A 27,825-nucleotide genomic window follows, 5' to 3' on the forward strand; every position below is an offset into this window, starting at 1 on the left:
GTTGGACATCAGAAGGATTAGAAAATAGATGGTGAACTAAAGTTAATACACAAGATGGACGTAGATATGACTTCTTATTGATTACATTTTTGAGATCTCAGTGCAATGGAGATGATGCCCAAGAAAGGCACAGTGGTATCACTGCTTCAAGTAGGCAGGAGGGAATCAGAGTTTGAGGCTATTGTGGCTGAAATTTGCAAGACAAGTAACACAGAATTTAGAGCTATATGAGAGGAAGTCCAGCTATCTATATGAAGGACCTCTTAAGTCTTTAACTCATTGCTTACCTGTGCAGGTACAAGAAATGCCTGAGGGGGAAAGAGTCAAAGAGAGAAACTGCAGGTTGCACAATGCTTGGAAACTTTGGATTTCTGAATAGCAAAAATAGAAAGCCCTTGCTGAAAATCCTATGCATCCAATTCAGGGCCCAGAAAGAAAAAGCATTAGGAATAGGGCTGTTTTAGAACACTTTCCATAAACCTTTAAATTAAACCTTGAAGCAATCAAGCTCATCTGCCTATGAATTAGGTGTCTGACAGAAGACTGTTTACTCTTTTAAAAGGAAAATTAAAATATTTACAAAACTTATCACTCATAAGGTGTTAACATATAAAATATATAAAGAACTCATACAACTCAATAGCCAAAGAAATAAATAACCATATTTAAAAATCAGCAAAGAACCTGAATGGGCATTTTTCCAAGAGAAGATATTCAAATAACCAACAAGTATATGAAAAGATGCTCAACATAGTAATTAGGGAAATGCAAATTTAAACCACAGTGATGTATCACCTCACACCCATTGAATGGCTTTCACCAAAAGACAGGAGATAACAAAGGCTGGCAAAGAAGTAGAGAAAAGGGACCTCTTGTGCACTGTTGAGGAAACGTATACTGGTACACACATTAGGGAAGACATTATGGGACATACTCAAAAAATAAAAAATAGAACTTCCACGTGATTCAGCACATGGGCTATTCAAAAGAAACAAAATCACTATCATAAAGAGACATTTGTACCCTCAAGTTTATTGCAGCATTATGTACAATAGCTAAGACATGGAAAAATAACTACGTTTCCAGAAATAAATTAATAAATAAATAAAAGTTTTACACACACACACACACACATACACACACAATGTAAATACTATCCAGCCATAAAAGAGGAAATCCTACTGTTTGTGATGATATGGGTGGACCTTATAAAATAAGTCAGAGAAACAGAAATAATGTATGATTTCACTTATTTGTGGAATCTAAAAATACAAACAAACACAACAACAAAACAAATTTATAGAAACAGAGATTAGATTTGTGTTTGCCAGAGGTAGGGGTGGGGTGGGGCATGGGGGAATTAGATAAAGGTGTTTAAAAGGTACAAACTTCCAGTTATGAGATAAATGAATTCTGGGTATCTAACACCAACCTGGTGATTATAGTTAACAATAGTGTATTGTGTATTTGAAAGCTGTTAAGACAGTAAATCTTAAACGCCCTCATTACAAGGAAAAAAATCCTAATTATGTGAGGTGATGGATGTTAATTAAACTTCTTGTAGTGATCATTTCACAATATACATATATATCAAATCATTGTGTTATACACCTTAAGTTATAAAATGTTATATGTCAAGTATATCTAAATAAAATAGGGGGAGGAATAAATTCTATTTCTACATTCTCTAGAAAGTGGAAAAGAAGCTAACTTTTCAATTCATTTTATCAAAGTGGTAGCAGTATCCTGTTACCAAAGACAGGATTATGCTACCCTTATAAACAGGACATTACAAGAGAGAATATTTTTTACTTATATCTCAAATGAACACCCATTCATTAAAAAAAAACACATGAAAATGTTAATATATCATCCCTGGCAATATAGAGAATAGTCACCATGACAAAATGGGGGTTATCTAGTGAGTTTCAGAGTGATATTGAAAACCAATGAATGTAACATGTTTTAAGAGAAAAAAAGATGAAAAATAATTATCTTAGAAGATTAAAAAAAAAGCAATTGACAAAACTCAACACTCATTTATAACTTTCAACATAATTGAATAGAAAGAAGTATCCCCAATATGATATAGGATACCCACAAAATACCCCAATAAATATCATATTCAGTGGTGGAATACTTTTCTTATTCACATTAAGATTCTCAATAAGGTAAGGATATAAATTCTGACTTAGAGATTTTAATCAGAGCAACTGGGCAAGGAATAAATGAGATGATTGGTAGGAAAGAAGTCAAAGTATCTTGATTTGTGGATGGCATTACTGTATAAATAAAATGTAAGAAATCCACAAGAAACCACTAGAATAGGTCACAATTCACAAGTCAGTGTACTAATGTCAATTGTTTATTCCATTTGCTGACTTCATTTTACTGTTAAAAATATGTAAATATACATATTATTCTAATTTTTAAAAGAAATGCTTACTGAATTAATTAAAGGACAATTGATCAAGTACTTCAAATTTTTCTGTCAAATTGTTTAGGAAAAATCAATTTTCTAACTTTTAATTGCTTTTGAAGAATTATACTTACACTTTCCTCTCAAATGGTTTAGAAACACTATATATAGAGATATAATAATTAAGCAAATAGAGCAAAATATAAATAAATGAGGAATATCTCTAAAGGATATGCAGATGATTCTTGAACTGGTCTTTAACTTCTCTGTAACTTTGCACTTGTTTCAAAATTAGAATTAAGAACCAAAAAAATATTTTTATGTACTAGTAATATTATGATGGAAAATAAACAAAAATACCATTAAAATGCATAGAAGCTATGCCACATTTTTAAATTAAAAGTCTTAATGTGGATGTCAATTCTACTAGAATTGAAAGAGAGTTTTAATAGAGTATCAATTAAAATCTCAGCAGAATTTTTTTTTTTTTTTTTTTTTTGTAGAAACAGACAGGCAGGCTCTAAAATGTATATGGATGAGATTAGGTGCATTCAAAGTGGTATGACTTTGGGTGGTAAACACAAAATGCAATATACAGATGATGTATTAGAGAATTGTACACCTGAAACCTATATAATTTTATTAACCAATGTCACCCAATGAATTTAATTAAATTTTTTTAAAAAATAAATTGTATATAAAAATGCAAAAAAACCTGGTGAGCCAAAACAATCTGGTGCAAAAGAATGTGTTGGAGGAGTTGTACTATCTGATTTCAAGAGTAACTAGAAAGCCACAGAAACTGAAAAAATGTAGAGACATAAGGACCCACAGATATATCAATTGAACTGAATAGCTTCCAGAAACAGATCCATATTTGTATAATAAATCAATTTTTAACACAGGTGCCTAAACAATTCAATACAGAAAAAAGGTGCTGGAACAATTAATAACCAAATGTAAAAGCCAATGACGTTTGAGATTTATCTTATACCATATTTTGAAATTAATTTGAGATAAATTGCTGCCCTATGTAAGAACTCATACTGTCAATCTTCTAGATGAATATTATGGGATATTTCTATTATATTGAAAAAGCAAAAAGTCATTAAGCATAAAAGAAAAAAATAATACATTAGACATCATTAAAATTAGGAAATTCTCATCAAAGGCACCATTCAGAAATTAAACACTTAATCACAGACTGAGAGAAAATATTTTTCAAAATATGCAAAGTTATTTACAGGGTAGGACACAAGTTTATATATATATGGGGTCTCCAGTGTTTTCATCCCTAGATATTTACATGAGAAACAAAATCCTGTGCCCACCAAAGGATGCATTAAAAAAAAAAAAAAAAAAATCATTGGAGAAGCTTTATTTACAATAGCTAATTGTCCATTAAGAATGAATAAAAAAATGAGTCGTATCTACACAGCGGAATTCATGCAATTCTACTCAGCAATCTAAGAAGAAACAGAATATTGACATACTCAATAATATGAATGAATCTCAAAAACACATGGTGTGAAAGAAGCTCCACATAAACGAGGACATAATACATTATTTCAATTCCCTGAGTTTCTAAAACAGGAAAATAATATATGGGGAAGCATTCAGAAGGATGGTTGCCTTTTTGGAATCTCTGGAAAGGGGCATGAGGGAGAGTGAGGATATGTAAAATTCTTATGTCTTAATGGGATGTAAATAAATATTTCAAAATTCATCACATATGCTTCAGATCTGTAAATAGTGAAGTATAACTTGCATTTTACTATTTGCAAATTATACTTTAATACTTTAAAAACATAGTTATTAATGGCCTATTATAGAGAGAAATAAAGAAGAAGAAATTGTTCTTTGATTGAAATGATGAGAGTAAGTGGAAATGAGGTAGATGAATCAGCTGTTCCTTAAGTTTGACTGATGCTCTTCACACTTAGCTTGTATTCATTAGAAAATGTATTTCAATCATCCTCTTTCACCTAAACAGTTTATAGGGTGTCTAGGATTTCACCATGTATTTATTAAAGTGTTTTGGAGGGTTCCTTATTCAGCTGATTAATAAGTCATTTAAAAATTATACTGTGGTGGCCAGAAAGTGGTGAGTGTGCTTGGAGCACAGTGACAGTCATGGGGGTGACAGGAACTCCAGACAAGAAAGGAAGACCATAGTGCCAGTTGTGTATGAATTGTTGAGTGAAACCTCGAATCAGGTGAGAAGAAACCTTTGAGGAACAACTACTAATACTTAATGTAGCAGGGCTTTCAGCAAGGTGGTTATGTAGGTAAATGTAGTACTTGCATCCTCTCACAACAACATTAAAAATACAACTAAACTACAAAACAACCACCATTCAGAACTGCCTAAAATCTAGCTGAACGGAAGTCCTACAACTAAGGATATAAAGAAGAAGCCACAAGGAGACTGGTAGGAGGAGCAGAGATGAGACTCAGAACAGGCTGGAACCAGTCACTTGTAGCAGATAAAAATCAGGAGGGATACCTCAGCTGTGGATGTCCCCGCTGAGAGGTGAGGGGTCCCAGCCTCACACCAGAAACCCCAGTCCAGAGTTCCAGAACCAGGAAGAAAATTCCCCATAAATTCTGACTGTAAAAAACAGTGGGAATGAGGCTGAGTGAGATGAGGATTGCTGGAGACAGTCCTCTTAAAGTGCCCACACACAGACATACTTGGAATTGCTCCATTACTGGGGCAGCAGCTTGAAAGGAACCAGGGAAGTGTGGGGAGGAACCGAAGTGTCTGACATTAGGGCAAAAGCTGGAGGGGCAGCTTTCTCCCTGACAGAAGTGCTGGCAGAGGCCATTGTTCCTTTTCTGAGATATCCCCCAAAAAAGCCCATGGGTGGGCCCATATCTGAGTCTCCATCAATCTGGCTATCACTGTTTTCCCTGCCCTGGTGATTCCCTGAGACACTGCCTCACCCCCTTGCAAGCCCACATAAGTTGTTTCCAGTGGCTTTTCCTTTGAGTAGGCTGTCTTGGGTAATGTTTCAGACTTTCCTAAAATCTTTCAAACAAGCAGCATCTGGCATTGGCATGCCCCATATCTGTTGCTAAGTGGCCCCAGCTTCAGCAATAGTGGCAGCTGACCTTGGTTTGCAACTTGGCCTCTCTTCGGCACCTCCAAGACCAGCACAAGTAGCATCCATCTGCAGATCACTTTGTAGATTATCCCAGGTCGCCCTGGACAGAACACCAGCAATCACTGACATTGGCCTGCACCTCCCAGGAGGCCCCAGAACCAGCACACCTGGCAGAGAGCTTCAGACCATGCTGGAGCACTACCCAACCATCTGCACTAGGGACACACTCAAGGGGCAAGCACCAGAGCCTTGCTAAACTAAGTAATGTTCTGTGGGTTGGACCTCTGCACAGCTGATTATCCACGATGATTGCAGCCAGCCCTTGCAGCTGATCTGCCAGGGGTAAATCCCTCCTATAGTAATCAAGGGTCAACTACAACAGAAGGGTGTACACAACACACACAAAGGCGTTGTGTGCAAATGGAGGGTCCAGCTCATGTGAAAGAGGAGCCTGTGCCACTGAATCCTATAGGTCACCTACTACATAAGGCCACTCTACCAAACCCAGGAGATGTAGCAGCTCTACCTAATACATAGAAGCAAACACATTGAGGCTGCCAAAATGAAGAGACAATGAAACATATCCCAAATAAAAGAACAGATTCCTCCAGTAAAGGAACTAAATAAAATGGAGACAAGCAATCTACTAGGTGCACAGTTCAAAACACTTGCTATGAGGATGCTCAATGAACTTAGGGAAATAGTAAATGAACTTAATGGTAATTTGAACAAAGAGATAGGAAACATAAGACTGAAACTAGAAAACATAAAAAGAATCCATCAGAAATGAAGAATACATTAGCTGAAATGAAGAATACATTACAGGGAATCAACAGTGGAGTAGATGAAGCACAGTATCAAATCATATATTTGGATGTTAAAGAAGCAGAAAATACCCAAGCAGAAAAGCCAAAAGAAAAAATAACCCAAAAATATGAGGCTAGTATAAGGAGCCTCTGGGACAACTTCAAGTGTACCAACATTCACATCATGGAATTACCAGAAGGAAAAGAGAGAGCAAGGAATCCACACAAAAATATAATAAAACTTTCCTAACTTAGAGAAGTAATAGACATAAAATTCCAGGAAACACAAAGAGTCCCAAACAAGATGAACCCAAAGAGGCCCACACCAAGACACATCATAATTAAAATGCCAAAGTTTAAAGACAAAGAGAGAATCTTAAAAGCAGCAAGAGAAAAACAATTAGTTACCTACAAGGGAGCTCCCAAAAGACTGTTAGATGATTTCTCAACAGAAACTTTGCAGGCCAGAAGGGAGTGGCAAGAAATATTTAATGTGATGAAAAGCAAGGACCTACAGTCAAGATTACTCTATCCAGAAAAGTTATCATTTAGAATTGTAGGACATATAAAGCACTTTCCAGGCAAGAAAAAAACTAAAGGAGTTCGTCAGGACTAAACCAGCATTATATGAAATGTACTTAAGAAGAAGAAGAAAAAGATTAAACATGTAAATAATAAAATGCCAATAAATAAATATCTACCAACAATTGAATCTAAAAAGCCAAATTAATAAGCAGAAAAGAAACACACTCTTAGATACAGAGAACATTTTTATGGTTGCCAGATGGGAAGGGGGCAGAGGATGGGTAATAAAAATGAAGGAATTGGGAAGTACGAATTGGTAGTTACAAAAAAGTCATGGGGATGTAAACTACAGCATAGGGAATATAGCCAATAATATTTTAATAACTATGTATGATGTTAGGTGGGTACAAGATTTATCAGAATGATCACTGAGTAAGTTATGTAAAGTCTAATCACTGAGTTGCATACCTGAAACTAATATACTATTGTTTTGTATGTCAACTGTAACTTAAAATTTAAAAATAATTTAAAGTTAAAAAAAAAGATATTTTTTTGAGATCAAGGAAAATTGAACATAGATTGCATATTAGGCTATATTATTGGATATTTGTTAATTCGAAGTGTGATAATTGTCTTGTGGCTATTTAAAGATATGTATTAGAAATGCATGGTGATGAACTTACAGGTGAAACAATTATATTTGGGGCTTACTTTAAAATAGTTCTGTGATAAAATTTGGGAGTCAATGAAATCAAAGATGGTGTATTTTTGATAATTTTTTAATCTGAGAGATGGGTCTATGGGAGATTATTATGCTATTGTCTATTTTTGTACATGTCTCAAAATTTTTAAAAATTACAAAATGAGCTAAAATAAATTAAAATAAATTAAAAACATTGGAATACACATATTCTAGTTAGTGCTAGCCTATCATCTCTTCTATAGAAGGATAATTTATATAGGTAAGATCTCTGCAAAGATATATTAAAATGCTTCAATAAAGAAATAGACATAGGAACCTTATCATGTTATTGATTTTAAACCTTATTGTTATTCTATTATATTTAATTACATTTATAGTTAAAATATTTTACTTTCCACTATAAATGAAATAATAAAACAAATAACTGCATGTGAAATTTTGGAATCTCATGGATTTTAATAAAACAGCAATACTAGCGAGCAATGGAAATGGATATGTTTTGTATCTGTGTTTTATAAACATAAAGAACTTATTGCTGAGGTGGAAATAAGGAGAAATAAAGAGGAAGAAGTGTTTTGAATTGAAATTTTATGAATGACTCTTTACTTTATTCACGTTTTTCTTATAAAATACTTTTTCCAGAAAACTACACGGTCTTTCATAAATTACTATATGTAAACAGTGTTACTGAACTTTTTTCATCTACATATATTTATCTTGAGGTTAGATTAATCTAATTTTTCTTTTTGAAATATGATTTTGCTTTTGATTCTTTGCAAGATTATCATAAAATAACATAACATTTTGTCATTGAAAATGTTTATGACTATGGTGAAGATCTGACTGAATGTCGAAAGGATGTCTACCTTTTAATTTTGTTCCTGGATATTTGCCCAGTTCTTTTGAAGGACTTAATAATTTTCTTTCCTGATGATGCCCAGAGGTGAAAAGACACACTGTCTAGTGGTTCAAAACAGTTTGAGTGAGGTATGGAAGAGAGCTGGAAAAAGATATTTTATCCTGGTGATATACTACTGGGAATTCTAAAGGAGTTCACCAAAGAAAAGACTTTATAATTAGATTACTGTTTAATCCCAATTTTATAATTACTCATTCATTTTAAATTATGGTATTTCACCAGTTGAGGAGAGGGGGAAAAATGCCTGAAATAACAGTGAGTGCTCATTTTGATCTTTAAATGTTTCATAAAGTTAATTGTTTTGTTTCAGAAATATGAGATGACATCAGACACGTGGCTCTCCAAACAGGTAGAGTATAGGTGGTTCCTTTGTGTCCTATTTTGGCTATTGTGCCCATCTAGTTCACCCATTTGGAATGTGATAAGTTTCGAATTTATTTTAGAAATATGACTTTAAGGCTTTGCATGTTTGTCTTTTCCTTGAAAATATTTATGACTTGGCCTTTCTGTGACATCATTTATGAAAAGATTGCTTCTGTTTTTTATAGGATATAAATTGGAGAATAACAATGATGCATTTTTTTTATCATTCATATAAGTAAACTTTTGTTCAGCTGAAAGAGAAAAAGTTAAAACTAGAAACCATTAACATTGCTCAGACTGCCCAGTAAATTGGTTTTGTGGAGGTTATTTAGATGGCCACGTCCTCCATTAAATATATGCTAAGTCACAGTTCTAGTTTGTGACACAAATGTGTCTAGAATCTAAACGATCACAAGAGGAAAACTACCAAATGTCTCCACAACATGGTCTCGTACTGGACATTGCAGAAGGAAACCCAACTAGATTGCCCACATGTGCCTGAGCCCATTTTACAATAACTGCATCACTACTTTTTGAAAAGAGGAGTGTTTGCTTTGGTTTGTGTTGGCTTTGATTTGTTTTGTTATTTTCAGTCATCTTTTATTTTATATTCTTTTCCTAGCTTTCGTACATAGCTGTGGTGTCACTGACCACCCACGTCCTGAGACCCCCAAGCAACTCACCTCTCTGATACCTGAAACATCTCAGTTCATGGTCCACATTTCCTCCTAAATCTAAAAAAGTAACTGCACACTCCGCAGGTCCGAACTGAACACGTCTCTTTTCTAGTCAGTCTTATGCCTTCTGATCACAGGAGCATTATCCCTCCAGCTATTAAAAGCATAAACCCAGTAGTTATTCTCGAACCCTTTCTCATGCTCATCTGCCTGTGTGCGCCACGTCTTTGGTTTTACTTTCAGAGATCTCGCATCAGTGTACTTCTCTACAGGGCACAAACACTGCCCAGGGTCGGACCGCGGGCTCTGCAGCCCCTCCTAGGCTGGGCGCTCAGCCCCTGAGGCACCTGCCAGGCTGTTCTCCACACCTTTTCGAAACTGACATTTGATCACTACCCGCATCATCCTCATACCTCACTCTCATGACTAAAACAACTTTTGTCTGTCCTTTGATTTCACAGATAAACACCAACATGCTTCAGGGGTCTAGAGGAATTAAGCTGGAAGCACTGTCAGCTCGGTGCCACACATCCTTTCAGTTGTTTCCTTCATTCTGGGCACATTAGCTCTCACACTCACAAGGCCTTTGTATGAACCTTTCTTCTGAACAGAAGTCCCTCAGCTACTTTCTTATGTGAAGGCTGCTCATTTTGCAAACCTTACTTTAAATCACCTACTTAAGAAGCCACCTCCTCCAACCACTCTAACATAACTACATCCCCCAATACAATTTATTTTAAAGTCAAGGGGAATTTTTGTGTAATACCTATACAATTATTTCTGTGATTTTTTTTTTTTTTTTTTTTTACTGAGTTCACAAGAACAAGAAAGCTATGCATTTTTTATTCTCCACTGTGAACCAAATGCCTAGTATAGAATTTGGTTATAAGAAAAGTTCTATAAATATTTGCTGAATAAATAAGGAAAATGTGTAAATAGCCTAAACTTTTGCTCGGTTGAATTATAGACATATAGACTTACGTGTACATTACCTATCATCTGTCTGTATTAATGTGAATTGTTTATTCTTAGTCAATGGGCAAAATGAAATTGGGGCAGAAACCTTGATTTTTGTGGCCAGTAATGGACTCTCACAAAATTACTTTAAATACTAAAAAAAAACGAACAATAATATATGGATATTGATGTGTTCTGAATTGTTCTGAATTATTAAACCTATTTTGCTATCTTTTTATTGTCAGCAACATTCATAATAGTCTAGTATACATCAACATAACACATGCTCTTTTGGTATTATGTTATCTACATTTTAAATACCAATTTTATGAATTTTTAATAGAAACGTTTTAAGGCAAAGAAACCAGTTATAAATTATTCAGTAAGAAAATGCAAGTGGTAGTTTGTCAGAGTTTACTTTTTCTGCAGAAGCTCTAAGGACATTTCATGCAACACTTAGAGTTTGATGAAATGGAAAGGTGAGGATGGCGGTAGTTATGAGGTGAAGCGCTGTAATCATTATTCCCTTACTTTCTGGAGAGTGGGGAGAGCAGAGAGAAGCAGGCATGTTTGCCCAGCTGCAAGAGGCTTGCAGTTGTGAGGACCAGCGTACAGACTGTTGGGTCAGGGATAAAATCTGACATCCCCAATTTACTGCCCTGTGTGTCATAAACGCTGACTTGCTTAAGGCCATGAGGATGGACAGTGAGATTGGCTTCACTTCCTTTATTTGATTGTAAGAAAGGTTTCGCCTAAAGTGGTATGTTTATAGCCAGATATTGTCCCCTGCCCAACTATGCATTTAAGATTATATTCCCATCTGTTCCTTTACTAAACTATTTTTAAGGTACCAGATTTGGAGGACTAATATGAAAAGGAGAATGTTCAGATATTCTCATACCGTAAAAGAGCAATTTTTTTTAAAGCAAAACACAAATAGAGGATGTTGAGTAAGGGACGAGCTAATAGGTTGGAGTAAATGTGATAGATTGAGTGCTTATATATATAACAAATATTTTTGTCATTGGTACACATACAGTATCTATTCAACTATGAGTTGGACACCTACTGTGTCCTAGGCTATAGAGCTAAAAAAAATAAAATTGCAAACTTACTTTATTTATTACTTGCCTTGTGAAAGAAGCCAACCATATAATAGAGTACACTCCAAGCCATAAAGAGATGAATACGGGGTACTTTTTAGAATCTCTGAGAAGAGATTTCTTAACTATGAGAGACTCTAACTAGGAATATTTGGAAATGGTTTTTGTTTCATGTATTTAAGCAAAAAATAAGTAAGATATTAAAAAAAAAGAATAGAAAGATATATATCCTGAAGGAAGAGGTGAAACATAAAGAGTTATTGATTCTCTCATAGTTGAAAGATGTAATTTACACAAAAGTACCTTTTTAAGTATTTATTATATACCCAGTAATGCAATTTCCCCTTCCTTGGTATTTATTACTTCAGATTTTTTAATTATTTGCATAACATCATCTTATATTTTCATGAATGTTCATGAAATAGACAAGTAAAATATTATTCTTATATTTCCATGAATGGATATTCTTACTAATAAAGTTAGAATCAGACTCTTGAGGTTATTAAAATAGTTATTAATTTGCTTATTCATTCAGGAAATAATCATTAAGCACAATTATGACAGCCACTGTCCCAGCTTCTGGAGATACAGCAAAGAAGAATGCAGGGTTCCCATGTCATGGAGATTACATTCTATAGGAGCCCTACCTACCCATGCACCTAAATACGCATACACAAATACATTCATATATAAAAAAATGCATACCCACATGAAATATAATATATTGAATGGTGTTAGGCATCACAGGGGGAAAAAGTAAGTGAAAGGGGATGAGATTCACATAGAGTTAAATGATCTGGCTTTCTTGATGACCTTTTATTTAAGGTGATCAGGAAACACCTCACTGATAAGTAGAGCAGTGACATGGAATATAAGAGAAAGAGCCGGACTAGGGGAGTGCGTGGTGCCAAGGCCCGGAGCAGAAGCACGCTCATGCACAGTGAGCAAGCAGGAGAAGGGAAGAAGATGCGATCAGAGAGAGTGGAGGGCCAGAGAGTCTAAAAGGGGTTGGAAGACATTTAAAGACCTAGGGAAGAAACCATATCAAAGCATAATCACTCCCAATAATCCAAAAAGAAAGAATGCAATGTTTTGCCAAGGTAAATCCATTTTCTTAATGTTTCCCCTTGGAGCAAGAGAAAGCAATCTATATGTATAGTTTCCATCACTTAATTATCAAAAGAAATTCTATTGATTTAACATTCCACTAGAGTTGAGTTTAAAAATCATCAACTGTGTTTTCGGATTTGTGGATGGGTGAGCAGTGAGGATGGGAAACATGAATTAAAGTTTTTCATTAGACTCCTTCCCATTTTGTGGTCTTTTGATTTTTGCATTTCTAATAAATTTGTTTATACATCATTAGAAATGTATCTTCAAGTAATAGAGTTGATGAGTGAAAGATTTCAGAAAAAAATTTTAAATATTGTGTGTTATAAATTTTTCTAAGTTAAAAACAAATTATGTTGATAAACTGGTGAAGATTTTAACGTTTTCCTTATGTTTTAAAGAAGCAATTGTTAACTATAATCATCTTATGTAAAGATGTGAAAGTTCCGTTTTGAAGCAATTTAAAAACTGTCTTTAGTTTAATTGTAACTCATTTCTATTCACAATTTAAGAAACTTCCCCATTCTTCCCATCACTCAAACACACATACACAGGAGGCAATGAGTTCACTTAAAAAAAATTATCATACGCTTTTTAAAATAAACTGACCGTTTCCAAACTTATTGTAAATATAAAATGAGTCTAATCCCTGCATGACTTAGCAATGGTTGACAGCCCAAATTCCATATGCCATGTTGAGATTGTTCCACCGCTTCTGTTTTAGAATGAGGAGCCCGTGTTTTCCAGGGACGGCAGCAAATTCTTCATGACGGTTCCCGTGAAGCAGGGGGGCCGCGGCGAGTTCCACCACATAGCCATGTTCCTCGTCCAGGTGAGTGCGGCCTCATGGCACCGCGGCCCCGACGCTCGATGCTGGTCGCATTCGGGCCTTCAGGTCATGCCTGCGGGTGCAGCCAGCTCGCACCCGGGCCCGCTAGGAGAGGAAGCCTCACTCCCAGCCGTAATTCAGGCTGCCTTCCCACAAAACAGGCTCAGCATTCCACACAAGTTAGTCAGCTAGTAGATGAGGGCCTTGGTATATAGAATTTAATAAGTGACAGGTACCCAACCCCTACTTTGCAAGGACCAGAGAAAAATCTCGAGATATTTTTTGTCTATTCAACAAATATATACTACCTATTTTTACAAGTAATACATTCAAGTTTTTATAAAACTTTTAGTTACTTGAAAGAACCTAAATGTCCATCAAAAACTGAGTATTTAAATAAAGTATGGTACGCCCACATAAGAAAATATAATGGAAAGTTATATTTTTATGGACTTTCTGACAAAAAAAAGAGGAAAATGGTATTTTTTTTCCTCTAAACTTCAAGTGAAAATAGTTTATACAGTTTATCTAATTATAAAAAAATCAGTGAATTAACAATTGATAGTTTAAATACGACAAGGTTAATGAGTCAATTTAAATTTAATTGCCAATTTTAAATATTCATGAGAAATCAAGTTTCTTTTAAATTTAAATATGTTAACACCATAGTCTCACAATTAAAAGAGAATTTATAAAGATATAGCATTGCGGATAAATTGGAATCTTCTATGAAAGTTGTACAAACTAACAAGCCAAGAATGAACTTTATTCCTATAAAATATAGAGTAAATATCATTGTGGCTAAAAGTCTATAAACAAACTGGATACTTCTATGTTCTTAGAACCTTCAAGTCTTGTGCATATTCTCAAACTTTTATCATTATTGATATGTTTATATTTATATTTATATTATTTATATTGTGCAGCTCAGTGCCTTGAATTCTCAAAATCTCATGTCAATAGCTTAAAATTAAACACTTGTCCAAGTTCATTATGTTTTAACTTTAATTTTAATAAAAGCTGAAATAAATAATTAGAAGTATATGTAATTTTCACAATAGAAGGGTAGATTAATTGTCATAGTATATCATTAAGCTTGAAAAACAGGTTGTAGACCAATGTAGAATGTGATCTTATTTATGTTCTAAATAAATGTATGCATTTATGTAAGTACAAATTTTGGTAATTCAATATCCAACTAGTAAATGATTATATCAGATAGCTGGGATTAAAGAAACTTTTCCTTTTATGTGAACTGGAAGAAGCTTCACTAGCTGGTTAACTTTTGCTAACTAATAATAAATTATGTTATTGTAACTACCAGAGAGATATTTGGCCTAAAAAATTAATCACACTTTCCAAATCTTCCAACTGACTGTGACATCTTTTTGAATTTTTAAATCCCAGTATTTTATATTCAAGAAATTGTGAATATTTTAAGCTATAGTGAAGGATAGGGAAAGATGTATAATACATCTTTCTATTACATACAACTCCAAGATATGCAACCTATTCAGCAACCGATGAAGAGAAATGGTGTCTTAAAAAGCGTGGAACTGGGGGAGGCTGCTCATGGTGGCTTGTAGGAAGTAAGATATTTATGCCACGAACAGGAGTTTCTTTGTAAGTCTTGGGAAGAAATACCTTCCTTCCCCCAGCACCCGCCCTGCCCGCGGCCTGGCTCGTTGTCACCCAAAGGCCCAGGGCAGCTCAGAGCGCAGACGCCCCCACTTTGTTCTTAAACATTTTGATGGGTCCTGGTTGCAGCTCAGAGAGTCTGCTTTGCAGCCTTGAGAAATCAACAGGCCTGCCTGACTGCTTGTGGGTATTTTGGAAACAGGGCTAAAATTAATTTACTTTGTTAATGAGTCAGAGCTAGTGCTTAGGTAAATACAGTTTATGCCTAGATTTACACACACGCACATGCACACACACACACAACTTTAGTAAATAGTTTGAATCCCCTTGCCTCAGTTTTTATTAGCTAACAGAAAAGCTCTTTTATGAATTGCATATGATTGCCATATTGAAATATATAATATAAAAGTTTGTAAAATTCTAAACAAAATAAACTAAACAAAAGAATAAAATCAAACACAATCTTATCACACCATGCTCTCACACTATCAATTGGTTTATATATTTCTAATTCATTTTTACATTAAAAATGTTTTTCTCTAAAGATTATAATCAAAGCTCACATCTAGATTTGTACTATTCAAAAATATTTTTATGAGCACTTTCTACCATCATTTACATGTAATCTTTATATTTAATATTATTCTTAAATGTGATTTTAATAGTTGTGCAACATTCCATCAAGTAAATATACTATACTGTGTTTAAATGAATCCATGTTAATCATCATTAAAGTTATTTCTAATATTTTAATATTAGAAATATTATAATTTATTCAGATATACTATTATGCAAAAATATTTATTTTTATTTTTAATAACTCCCAAAAGAATATATTGATAGATATCAAAAGATACCTAGTCAGAGCATATGTGTACATATGCATTTGTCTAGGTTTTGATATGGAGTGCCAAATTGGCTCTCCATAAATTATATGATAATTTACAAAAATAGTATAATAATTTACAGTCTAAAGAGTAATGCACACCAACATCGATGACTTTTACTCTCTCTCCCCTCCCTTGACATGCTAGAGGATTCCCCTTAGAGTGGATGTGCTCAGAGAGTAAGAAATGACAGGAAGAGGACCTGGCAGCCCACAGTCAGGAAGACCACCTCGATGCTGAGCTAGAAGTACTTCATGCTTAGCTATATCTGAGAGCTTCCCTAGGAACTGAGAATATATTTTTCTGTTTGAAGTATCTTACTAAACAAAATTAGTAAAATTTGTCAACACTTTGCTCTCTTACACAATCAGTAGGTGAATGAAAACAATTAATTAAAAACCAAGATAAAAAATTTGTGCTTTCAGGCTATTTTCATTATAGAGTGTGATGGTTTGCATTACAGATATTTTAGTGTTTAATTCTCCTTTACAAAAATGGTTTTTGTTAAAGTAATTAAAAAAAAATAAACGTAGAAGGAATGCATGTATTCTCTTATAGTTTTCTTATTATAATTTTATATAAACTACAGTATTTCATCCTTATATTTGGAATTTCAATTTTAATCTAAAGCCTACTTTTTCCATAATGCTTAACAGTTTTGAAAAATAATTTGTTAGAATATTAATATTTAGTTGGCATAGTTAACATTATTATTCAATGTTTGATTTAGTAGCAATTTGTTATAATTATGGATGTCACTATACATCAAGCTTATTTATATTATGGATCATTCATTTAGTTTTAATTAAGAGACTAGAATCTCTACATTAAAAGTAAATATTTCTAAATATAAATATAGTTATGTATATTTCTAGGTTACTTTCAATTAAATATGTTTAAGCAGAATTCGGGAGCACTTTCTCTACTTTTATATATTTTATAAAGACAATATTAATAAAAATACATATTGGCTTATTAAAAAACCTATATAGCTAAATTAATTGTTCTTCTGAGCAGAGTCTGTAGTATTAATATCAGTTTATGTAGCTCCCAAATTAAAAAATGATGCAAAACTTCTCTTACCTCAGACCGTTAAACTTTTGATCATTTCCAATCTTTCCCCCTTCCATTTCCCCCACAGAATTCCTTACTTAGATTTCTAACTTCTGCAGTCCAGTATCTGAAACTATTACATCCTGCATCCTGCAGTGCAGCCCACAGTTAGGAGAAAGGTTTTCTTTCTCAAAGACATGGCCACTTTTTTTTCTCAAATATGGGGGAAGAAGCAGTGTTTTAATCTTGTTAAGTGGTTTAAATTCATAAACATAAGCAATTGTCCTGTCATCTTCCCAAATTGTGTTAAATGAAAAATTATGTATGTTGGTGAATCCATTCAACTTCTGTATGCAGCCTTATCAAGTGTTGCTCATGAGAGCTGATGATTTCATTGGAAACAATTTTGAATATTTATTCATCACAAATCCTGTAGAAAATAGGATGAACCCAGTGCATAATTCTACGGCCTAATCAACCCAATACAATTTTTCACTAAATTTCACTGCTGTATCTGATTAGCACATTGTCTGAAAACAATTAGCTCACCCCACGTGATGAACAGACAGTAAATTAAAGCATGTATTTTTAAACACTACAATATTTCCCTTATCTAGGAGCTCCAAAAGTTAAACAGAATATAATATAAGAAATTTGAATGAACTGTGAGATCAGATAAAAATCAAATGCATTGTTTTCCAGATAAAAATAGCTCCATAAACTTAATACTCAAATGAAATTAAACACATTGAATTCCAAACTCAGATAGCCATAAAATTATTAGTAAAAAAGAAACAAAAAACATAAATCAAAAAGATGGAAACAAATATGAAGAAGAAATGAAATAGGTTATAAACAAAAAATGTACAATTTAGAGCTAATAAGTTGGAAAAAATGCTTACTCTTTAAAAAAATGCACTGATGGGAGAGAGAAAGAACACATGCTGACAAATACAAAATTAGAAATGGCTAGTGGGAAATTAACAAAGGACATTTTAATAGATCATAAGACAGTATTTTGCAGAAATCTATGCCACTTAATTTGAAAATTTGAATGAAATGAACAGTTTCATGAGACAAAACACTTAGCCAAAACTGCCCCCAGAAAAGATAGAAAACTTAAACTGACTAATGACATAGAAGAAACAGAATGTTACAAAGAACTTTACTGTAAAGAAGCACCAGGTGCATGTGATTTCTTAGGCGAAACCTACCAGACTTTCATAGGTAACGCCAACAAAATTCAAGTTGTCCTACAGCATGGGCTTTTACTTTATAGTGGCCATAAAGCCTTTTACAAAATTTAATGCCAAATATTGGTTTTTAAAAATGAAAAACATATAGAAATCGGTGAATAATTTCTTAATGTGATAAAACATTTATACCTCAAACCAAAAGACAATACAACCAATACATTCCCATTAAAGTCAGGAACAAGACAGGACCATGCTTCCTCCTCTACTACATAATATTGTTTTGGGGGATTAGTCCATGTAAATTAGACAAGAATGAGCAGCCAGCCATAAGATTTGGGAAAATATCCAGTGAGATAGCAGGATAAATATTCAGCATATAGAAATCAAGTTTTCATATATGCACACAATAGCCAAATAGAGGTTATAGTGAAAGGTATAATAATATGGATTCAAAAAAATGTATAACTGGCACTGTGTGGTACTGAGACATGAATAAACAGAGCCCAGTGGAACAGCATAGATAGTACAGAAATCCTACCTATGAAGACACTGCTGGATAGGACAGAAATATTATCTTATGGAAATTTAATATGTAATAAAGATGGCATTTCAAAATCACGGGCAGGAAATTAACTTTTTTATAAAATAGTTTTGCTAAAACTGAATATCTATTATGAAAAAGTTAAGAATAGTTCCATACTATCACTGTAACTCTAAAATGATCAAAGCTTTAATTTAAAAAATAAAACCTTTCATGTACTTCATAAAATACATCAGTAAATTTCTTGTTATCTTAGATTAAAGAAAGCCTTTTAAACTATGCATCAACACCTAGTAACAATAACAGAATCTTTTGGTAAATTTGATTAAGAGAAAACATTTAAAGATTAAAAAAAAAAACTGTTTTGGAAAAATAGGACCATAACCATTGTAAACGTAAAATGATAAACCAAGATGACATGTTTTCAGCTTATATCTCACATAAAAGGATAGGAAGATATAAAGAGCTGTTAAAAAATTAAAAGACCAAAACACAAAAAATCCGATGATAGCACAGAAAACATTTACAGAGTTAGTTCAAACAATTATGCAAATAGAATATTATTTATATGTTATGTTATACATAAATGTAAAGATGCTCAACTTTTTTTTAAAGAAATGCAAAATGAAATTTCTCCAACACACCTGTCACAAGTTTAAATTCACCAGAAGCCAACTGTGAAATTAAGATTGCAGGGCAATTATTATAGAGGAGATTAATAACTTTGGAAAGGTGAGAAAGAATCAAGATTGGGCAGGAGAGTTTAAGCAGCAGTGTCATCTAAATGAAGGTCTCAGCTGACTGCACAGAGTTCTGGACTGAGATGGCCCTTCAGAGAAATCCCAAGTTAGGGGAAGAAGGCAGGGCTGCTATGCTCCAATATTGATCAGGCTATCTTGGGACCAGGGCTGCCCTTCAAAAGAGGTATGACCTTGGGCGAGGCCATTTTATTCAGCTTAGGCAATTCTCAGAGAAGACGGACAGCTGAGCTCCTTCTTCTGGGGACACCGCTGGCCACTGACAAAGTAAGTCCTTCCTTTCAGAAGGGAGTTCTGGTTGGCATGGTTTTTACCACAGCACCATTTCTCACCTCTCAGACTAGCAAAAATTCAAACACTGAACAATATATTCCATAACATGTTCATGTGAAAACAGGTACCTTATATATTGCTGGTAGATGTGCCGAACAATACTTTCCTTATGGAGGAATATATCCTGAAAATATTTCTCTACTCATTAAACAACAAACAAGCATATACACATGATTCATCACTTCAGCATCATTTGAGATGTGCGTCACTGGAGAGTAGTTGAATTAATTATGGTATATCTACACAATGAAGAACTATGTAATAATAGCAAGATGGAAAATCTATGACTATGACGAATATAGAGTGTGTCCCACACTCTCTCTAATTTATACATATATACATATATGTCTGATAGGTTTACATTTATATTTATAGTGGTCAAATATTAACTTTTAGTTATACCAACTCTCCCTCATAAAGGAAGATAAATAATTTTTATATGGAATTAGTGAAAATGTGATGAGACCAAGAGCTCTCTCAATACATAAATGTAAATCAAACTGATATGAATTTTAATTGAAGATATTACTAAAAATCCAGACACATACAGTGTATACATACAGAAAGAGAAAGCTTGGAAATCTATCAGCCATCTATCTATCTGCCCACCTACCTACCTATTTATCTGTCACCATCTATCTATTACTGTATCCTCTGAAAAGGCCCAGAACTAATTACATTAGAGTAGCAATGAGCACACTAACCTTAAATTTGGTATCTAAGTACCATAATCCAGTAGAAGAAAACTCTTTGGATAAATGATTGACTACAAGATATGGAACATATCATGCAGAAAACAAAGATGTGCTCAAAGACTAATATAATGATTTTCAAAGAATAGAAGGGTTGTGTTGAAAGAGTTCCCACTAACCAAATTTTAACAATTTCATTATCCCAAAGAATAACAATGGTAATGGAAAGTAATATTAAAAATATTTAAGTCTATAGTAATATGAAGAGAAGGGAGAGAGTTAACATGTGAGGAGAAAAATTAGGGGAAGTTATTTTTACAGAAGAATGCTACCTAATAAATATAGAAGGGATATTAGAATTAGAAAATTGCCTTGAAATAATAATTATTCAGGGAAAGGATGCTAAAACTACTGACTGAAAAGTTCATGGAGAAAAAGCTGTTTACATAACATGCTTCTAATTACAAGGCAAAATGTACTTTTACAATGAATGCATCTCATAGTTATTATGTAAATAGCGTTGTAATGCGTGGGAAGAGGTGGAATTGTATGAAGCACAAGAGGTATCCAGTCACCTATCTAATATTCTTGCCTAAAATGTTTAGTCTCAATTTATTCATAAGAATACGATCAGATAAATCCAAACTGCTAGATATTCTATAACAGCGATTTTCAACCTTTTTTATCTCATGTCACACAAAACTAATTACTAAAATTCTACAGCACACCAAAAAATATATTTTTTCATGATCTCACAAAAGAATTAGTATAATTTTGATCCAACCACACCAGATGTCTATCGTGTTGTGTTGGCTGTTATCATTTTTTTAATTGGACAATCCAAGGAAAAAGAGGTCAGTGAGGTCAGTGCCCCTGATTAAATAGTCAGGTACTGCATGTTTTGACATTTTTTGTGGCACACTCGTTGAAAATTGTTGGTCTATAAGGTCACTGGACCAACAGGCTTAAAAGTGGTCAATGCTGTAGAAATAAAAAAGATAGGATAACTATTTTACTTTAAAAGATCCAAATGATATGACAAACCTAATGCAATATGTAACCTTGATTGGGTTTCATATTTTAAAAATATATATAAAGTGCATATATTATGTGTATTTATAACTATATATATCTACGTATATATAAAGTTACTTGGGTTTCTTGGAGCAATTATGGAAATTAAGAGTATAGAATATATACATAAATGCTATTAATGTGAATATTCATAAGTACAGTATGCAGTTTGCTTGTATTAGACAATATTTTTAATTTTAAGATATGTATATTAAAGTATTTAGAACTTAAATTGCCTGATATTTACTAGTTCCAAAAGATTCAGCAAACAGAAAAAGAAGGAGGGACAAATATTCAAAATGTTGACTCTTGGAGAATCTAGGTAAGGACTGTATAGAGTACTCTGGTACTATTCATTCAACCTTTTTGTAAGTTTGAATATTTTCACAATAAAAAGAAAACAAATGAGATGTAATCCCATACTCATTAGTTTGACAAGAAATTAAATAGCCTGATGAAACTAACTGTTGGTGAGGAAGTGGGAAAGATGTGGAGCAACGAAAACTCACATTGCTAGTGGCCTATAACTTTGGAAAGTACTTTATCACCCTCTAGCTAAGTAGGAGACACGCTTATCCCCTGACTAGGCAGCCCCACTTCTCCTTGCTTGTCTCAAGAAAACCCTGCCTCGGCCATCAGGTGACAGTAACAAAAGTGTTCAGAGGCAACTTGTTTTTAAAAGCAAAAATATGGAAGCATTCAAAAGTAAAAAAAAAACAAAAAACAGATAAATTATGCTGTATTTATACATTATGATATCATATAACAGTGAAAGTAATCTATACCTATAAGCATCAACATGGATTAAGCTGAGAAATAAGTTATTGATGGAAATAGCAAATATTATAGCTATGCACGTGGTGTAAAGGTTGAGAGTATACAACCCTCAGTATTTATTTAGAATACAGTTTGTTCTGAAATGTTTGATTTCAAGCTGTCCAAATCGCACCACTCTCGATCATTCAGATGAGACTTAGCAAAGTCCTGTGTCTGTACCAAATGCCAGGTTGACATCCTATGACCCGGTGAGGCACAGGGCAGCCTCCCCTGGAGGTGTCTCCTCCATGGTTTTCCTACAGCATAAGAATAAAGGCACTGCCCTCCCTGGGTCTATGTTTTTATAAATGTATGCGCATTATTGAGACGGACAACAAGAAACTGAGTGGTAGTTGCGAATTAGAGAATTAAAAGTGACACAGTCAGTGACTGCTTTTGTGTTGACCAGAGAGGTACTCTCTGAATTTTTTAAAAAATCAATATTTTGTATTTCTTTGCAGAGTAAAAGTGAGCAAATTACCGTGCGGCATCTAACATCAGGAAACTGGGAAGTGATAAAGATCTTGGCATACGATGAAACGACTCAAAAAATGTGAGCATTTTTGGGTTCTATAGTCAGGTTGGAAGTCAGGGTTGTCAAATGCACTATTTTCTGCCAGATTTATGTTTTGCCGACTGTTGTCCTAGTCTAAACAACTTGTCCATATAGCAACCTTTTCTTTAAAAACTCTCTCCTTCACCCAGAGAGATACTTATACACACACACACACACACACACACACAGAGATTGAGAGAGATCGTGAAAAAGTGTGATAATATTTAAAAAAAAAAAAATATTTCCCCAGTGGCTCAGAGTCCTGTATCAAAGCCCTGTGGTTAATAATAAGAAAGCTCTCTCTGTTCCGGGCAGTGTAAAAGTTCAAGTGCCAGCAGGGTGGCGGTGCTGCTCTGTGCCTGACCTGTCGCTCTCTCCCGCAGCTACTTTCTGAGCACCGAGTCCTCTCCCCGAGGGAGGCAGCTGTACAGGTAAGCAGCCGAGTGTCTGGGGGCTTCTCTGTGGCCACTGCACGGCCCAGCGACGGACGGAAAACTCTGAAGCTTTTTTGACGTGGCCAGGGGAGAGCCAACTCTGCAGGACAGACCCTCATGCACTCTGACCAGTCCCTCGGCTCTGACCCTCAAGGGCTAGAACTGGAGTGGAGACCATCTTTCTACGCCTTTATTTTTTTCATCTGCTTTTATGATCTCAAAATATCTTTCTTTTTTTTTTTTTTTGAGGCTTGCTTCTCTTAACCACCAACATCACAGGCATTCACATATTTCCCCTCTGGCCTGCCTTCTGCTAAACCTCATTTTGAAAGCTCAGTGCATTGATATTGTACACATGCAGTTTATTTCTGAACGAAATACAAGTATTGTGAGCTCTTCATAGACGGGATCAGGTGGAAGTTTCTCTTTCCCTCCACATAGTGTGTAAAATCCATTAAGGCTGCTATTTAAACCAGTGACGCTTGCTGTTTATTCAGTAAACCAATGGATGGGTAATATTGTCACCTGCCCAGCTTTTCCTGATGGAAAGTTATAGTCATAAAAGGGGCTTCAGGTCGTACCTATTTAGTATTAAAATGTCTCCTCACTCAGAAAGCTTTCAGCAGGAACTCACAAGAATGAGTTTTGTTTTTGCCTGACAAGCAACTTATTAATTGTAGCCTTTATGTACCTTTCTAAATTCCATTCCACAGTTTTAAAGTGTCAAAGCTGCCCTGGCATATTCTCAAGTGGAAATTCATGCTTGAAGCAGTGTCACCGCTGATTCTTACCAAGTAGCCTAGACTCTCCTTTGAGAGTAAAAATACACGTGTAAAGTGCCCTAACCCTTCCATTTCACCCGCATACTCTGACTTATGCATATATTGCTTTCATCTGAGGCAAGCCTCTCCTTTCTGTCACTCCTTCCACTGTGCCATTTTCATTTTCTTTGTCTTTTCTCTTAGAGTCTGGAACCCATATTCTCGGTCCTACTTACTTCCAAAGGAAGACAGCTGTTTATTTAAAAACACTGATTCTAAGTTTGGTTCAGTGTCTTGATTCAAGTACTGATCGCTTTTTTTTCTTTTTGGATACCTGCAGTTTACCTTCCTTGACACTTATACTATGATTGACGTTGGCAGTCATGATCAATCCTTTAAGATGTGGAAATACTTGACCAATGTTTTATTTCTCTCATCTTATAAAAGGCTTAAAGGAAAATTAGTGTCAGAAGATTAGACTTGGCCAGGTTGAGCCCATGGAACTTCCTCAATTTCTCTTCCCTTTATTAGCCTAAAATGTGGTTTGAATCACAATGACTTCTTAGATTTGTGTGCTTGACTTATCTCTTCAGTGATTGAGGCAGAAGACTCAATATATCTGTGACTGGTGCTAGGAGAGCAGGCTGTGCTATAAAGAAAATGTAGTACCAATAAATTTCCCCTTAAATAGCTCATGAAATGCCAGTTGGCTTGACTGTAAGATAATGTTAGTGTTTAATCCAGAAAACTCAATCAATGTCTTGTCCAGGCCATAAAAATAATCATTGGCTGACAATTTATGGGATTAGATACCCCTCTGCAGAAACAGAACTGCTGCCATCTTCAGTGTTACAATTTTGTCTCACAATTTGCCTTTCTTATTTCAGTAATTCCACAGTCTAAATTATGAGAAAATACCAACATAAACCTCTCGGGAACTTGGATCTGAAAAGTTATATGGAGTAGTGAGAGTAAAGGCTTTAAATCCTAATTATGTCACTAAATACCTGCATGTAAATAGTACACATTCTTAACCTCTCTGTGGTGATGGTTGCGCAACATCCTGAATATAATTAATGACATTGAACTATAGTTTATAAGGCTGAAACTGGCTAATATATTAAAGTCCCTAGTATATATTAATCACCTTTACTGGTAAAGGGGCAGTTTGGATTACACTGAGCTCAGGATGTTTCAGATATGAGGTTGTGACTTTGTGAACAGTGCTTGATAGCTTCAGGTGCTTCTGATGCCCACGACACTGGTCCCCACCCCATGCCTGCAGCGTATTGCGCATCAAGATCGGCATGACTGCCATTCATCTCCAAATGGATAGCCCAAATCATGTTTCATTTCAAAATAAAATTGAGAATATTTTGTCATATCAACTCTTATTAAATGTGTCATCAATGGTGTTTTTATCTATTAGCATAGATAAATCATGATTCATCTCTATTTAAATTAACCTTAGGGATATATCCCAATCCCTCTGACCTTAAGCACAACTATTTGTAAAATAAAGGGCTGATTGTTTTTCTTTTTACTTACCTTCCTGATATCTCAAAGTATGTATAATTGTTTACATTATATATATTATGATATCAAAATAACTTTTTTTACCAAGAAATTCAGTGCAGGTATTCAGTGGAAAATTTTAATGCAAGTATTAGTGTGACTTGTGAAAGCATTTATTAGTTCTTTCAATTAATGTGTATTGATGATGACTTTATGCTAGTCTCTGTAAGTCTTTTTAAGACTACAAAGAAATATCTATACAGAAAATGCAGTAAGAAATAAGTTTTATTGAGATTTGTGGAAACCCGTTTCTTTATTTATAAGCATACATGCATACATATTACATACATACAGGTGTACACAATTTTATTTTATTATAGAGAAAAAAATATGCCTGTCTTAACATTAGGAATGGAAATTGACTACATTTGTGCGGTAAGTCATAACTTACAAACAACCTCGATGTAAGTAATGTTGTAGCTCCCTTGTTAATGTTAAATTAAATACAGATGCCACACAGTCAAGTGCCTGGAATGGTAGTATTTCTAACTTTTTTTTTCTTTTCTCAGTGCTTCTACTGAAGGATTATTGAATCGTCAATGCATTTCATGTAATTTTATGAAAGAACAGTGTACATATTTTGGTGCCAGTTTTAGTCCCATGAATCAACATTTCTTATTACACTGTAAAGGTAAGAGATGATTCTCGATAAAGTTTATTTTGTTGATTTTATATGATCAGCATCTATTATTATCATTAGTAATGATTACTCTCTGGCTATATGATTTAATAGTCTTAATTTATGTTTTCTTAAAGAGTTATAAATTATGGATTTACTGAGATACAAATTATATTCATACACTTCATTTAGAACTAGGAGTTGGGAGTAAGTACAAATGATAGATAAGAGCTATTTGAACATAGACCTTTTAGAAAAGTGGATAAACATATTTACATCAGCAAAGTCATGCCATAGTAAGAAACTAATTTAGCTATCTTTAGGAAAACAATAGTCATTAAAATAATGGCTTGGTTGTTAAAAAATTCAGGACATACAGAAATATAATTTTCTGGGTCTAGTCCCCTTCAATTCTGATAAATTACACCCACCCCAGTTACTTCTTCTATCTGTAAATAGTATAGTCTTTAATGGAGGTATAGTATTTCTAGGCTACAGTGATAGAAATCCCTGTCCCTTTAATAGGATATTGTATTTTCCAGCAATAAAATGGGAGACATGTCCTCCTATAATGTGATCAATTGAGTGCTCCTGCTCCAGTTGGTAACCTAGGCTGTTTTGTTTTAAGACATCATGAGGAATGAACCAACACTTACTCATTTAAATTATTTTTACTCTTCATGTCTGAAATGAAGTAATCGAAAAAGTACTTGTTTAATGTCACCAAGGAAAAAGCATTAGACCCTTAGATAGAGTTTTCTAAACAAGTGAAGTTTCTTACAGTTAAACCTGAATAATTAGCCCTAATTTTTATTTATCTTTTGGATGAAATAATTCTAATATGCATGCATTCTTTCTTTCTTTTTTGGCTGAATGGTAAATATAATTTAATCTTGCTTGAGCAGATGAGGGAGGAGTCACAGGGTCGTGAATCAACTTTCTGAATATCTGTGACTATTCTATAAAAAAATTAGAAAAAGAGAGTAAGGCCATAATATTGGCTAGAACCATAGAAATATAGAAGTATAGGGCATTTTGGAGAAGGGAGACCTTAACATTAATCTATGCAAACAGTTTCTTTCACCCTATGTTCTTATTTATCTGAATAAAATATCCACAGAATGGAATTGGTCTGGTTTTTGTTTCATTATGTAGCCTTTTTAGTATTATTACCTAGATATCTTTAAAATGTTTATACATATATTTTTTAACTCCAGGTCCTGGGGTCCCAATGGTCAGCCTACATAGCACGGACAACCCAGCAAGTAAGTACATGAACACAGCAATGCAGAATAGTCATGGGTGGCATTGCCGTTAGGTATGATGTTATTTATTCTGAGCGTCATACTCTTTGAGTCCCCCGCATGGGGAAAG

The 27,825-nt window shown here is 34.2% G+C and overlaps 1 protein-coding gene across 1 annotated transcript in view; it reads left to right on the forward strand.

The window, feature by feature from the left end:
• Positions 1–27,825, forward strand: part of DPP10 (dipeptidyl peptidase like 10) — a 542,160-nt gene that overhangs the window by 476,237 nt on the left and 38,098 nt on the right. The window contains exons 12-17 of the mRNA XM_087819898.1: positions 8,790–8,828; positions 13,414–13,521; positions 22,968–23,059; positions 23,446–23,493; positions 26,342–26,463; positions 27,669–27,716. Coding sequence (XP_087676024.1) covers positions 8,790–8,828; positions 13,414–13,521; positions 22,968–23,059; positions 23,446–23,493; positions 26,342–26,463; positions 27,669–27,716 — 457 coding nt within the window. The remainder of the gene's footprint in view (positions 1–8,789; positions 8,829–13,413; positions 13,522–22,967; positions 23,060–23,445; positions 23,494–26,341; positions 26,464–27,668; positions 27,717–27,825) is intronic.

The sequence above is a fragment of the Miniopterus natalensis genome, chromosome 8, assembly GCF_054644295.1.
Source record: "Miniopterus natalensis isolate mMinNat1 chromosome 8, mMinNat1.hap1, whole genome shotgun sequence".
Classification (NCBI taxonomy): domain Eukaryota; kingdom Metazoa; phylum Chordata; class Mammalia; order Chiroptera; family Miniopteridae; genus Miniopterus; species Miniopterus natalensis.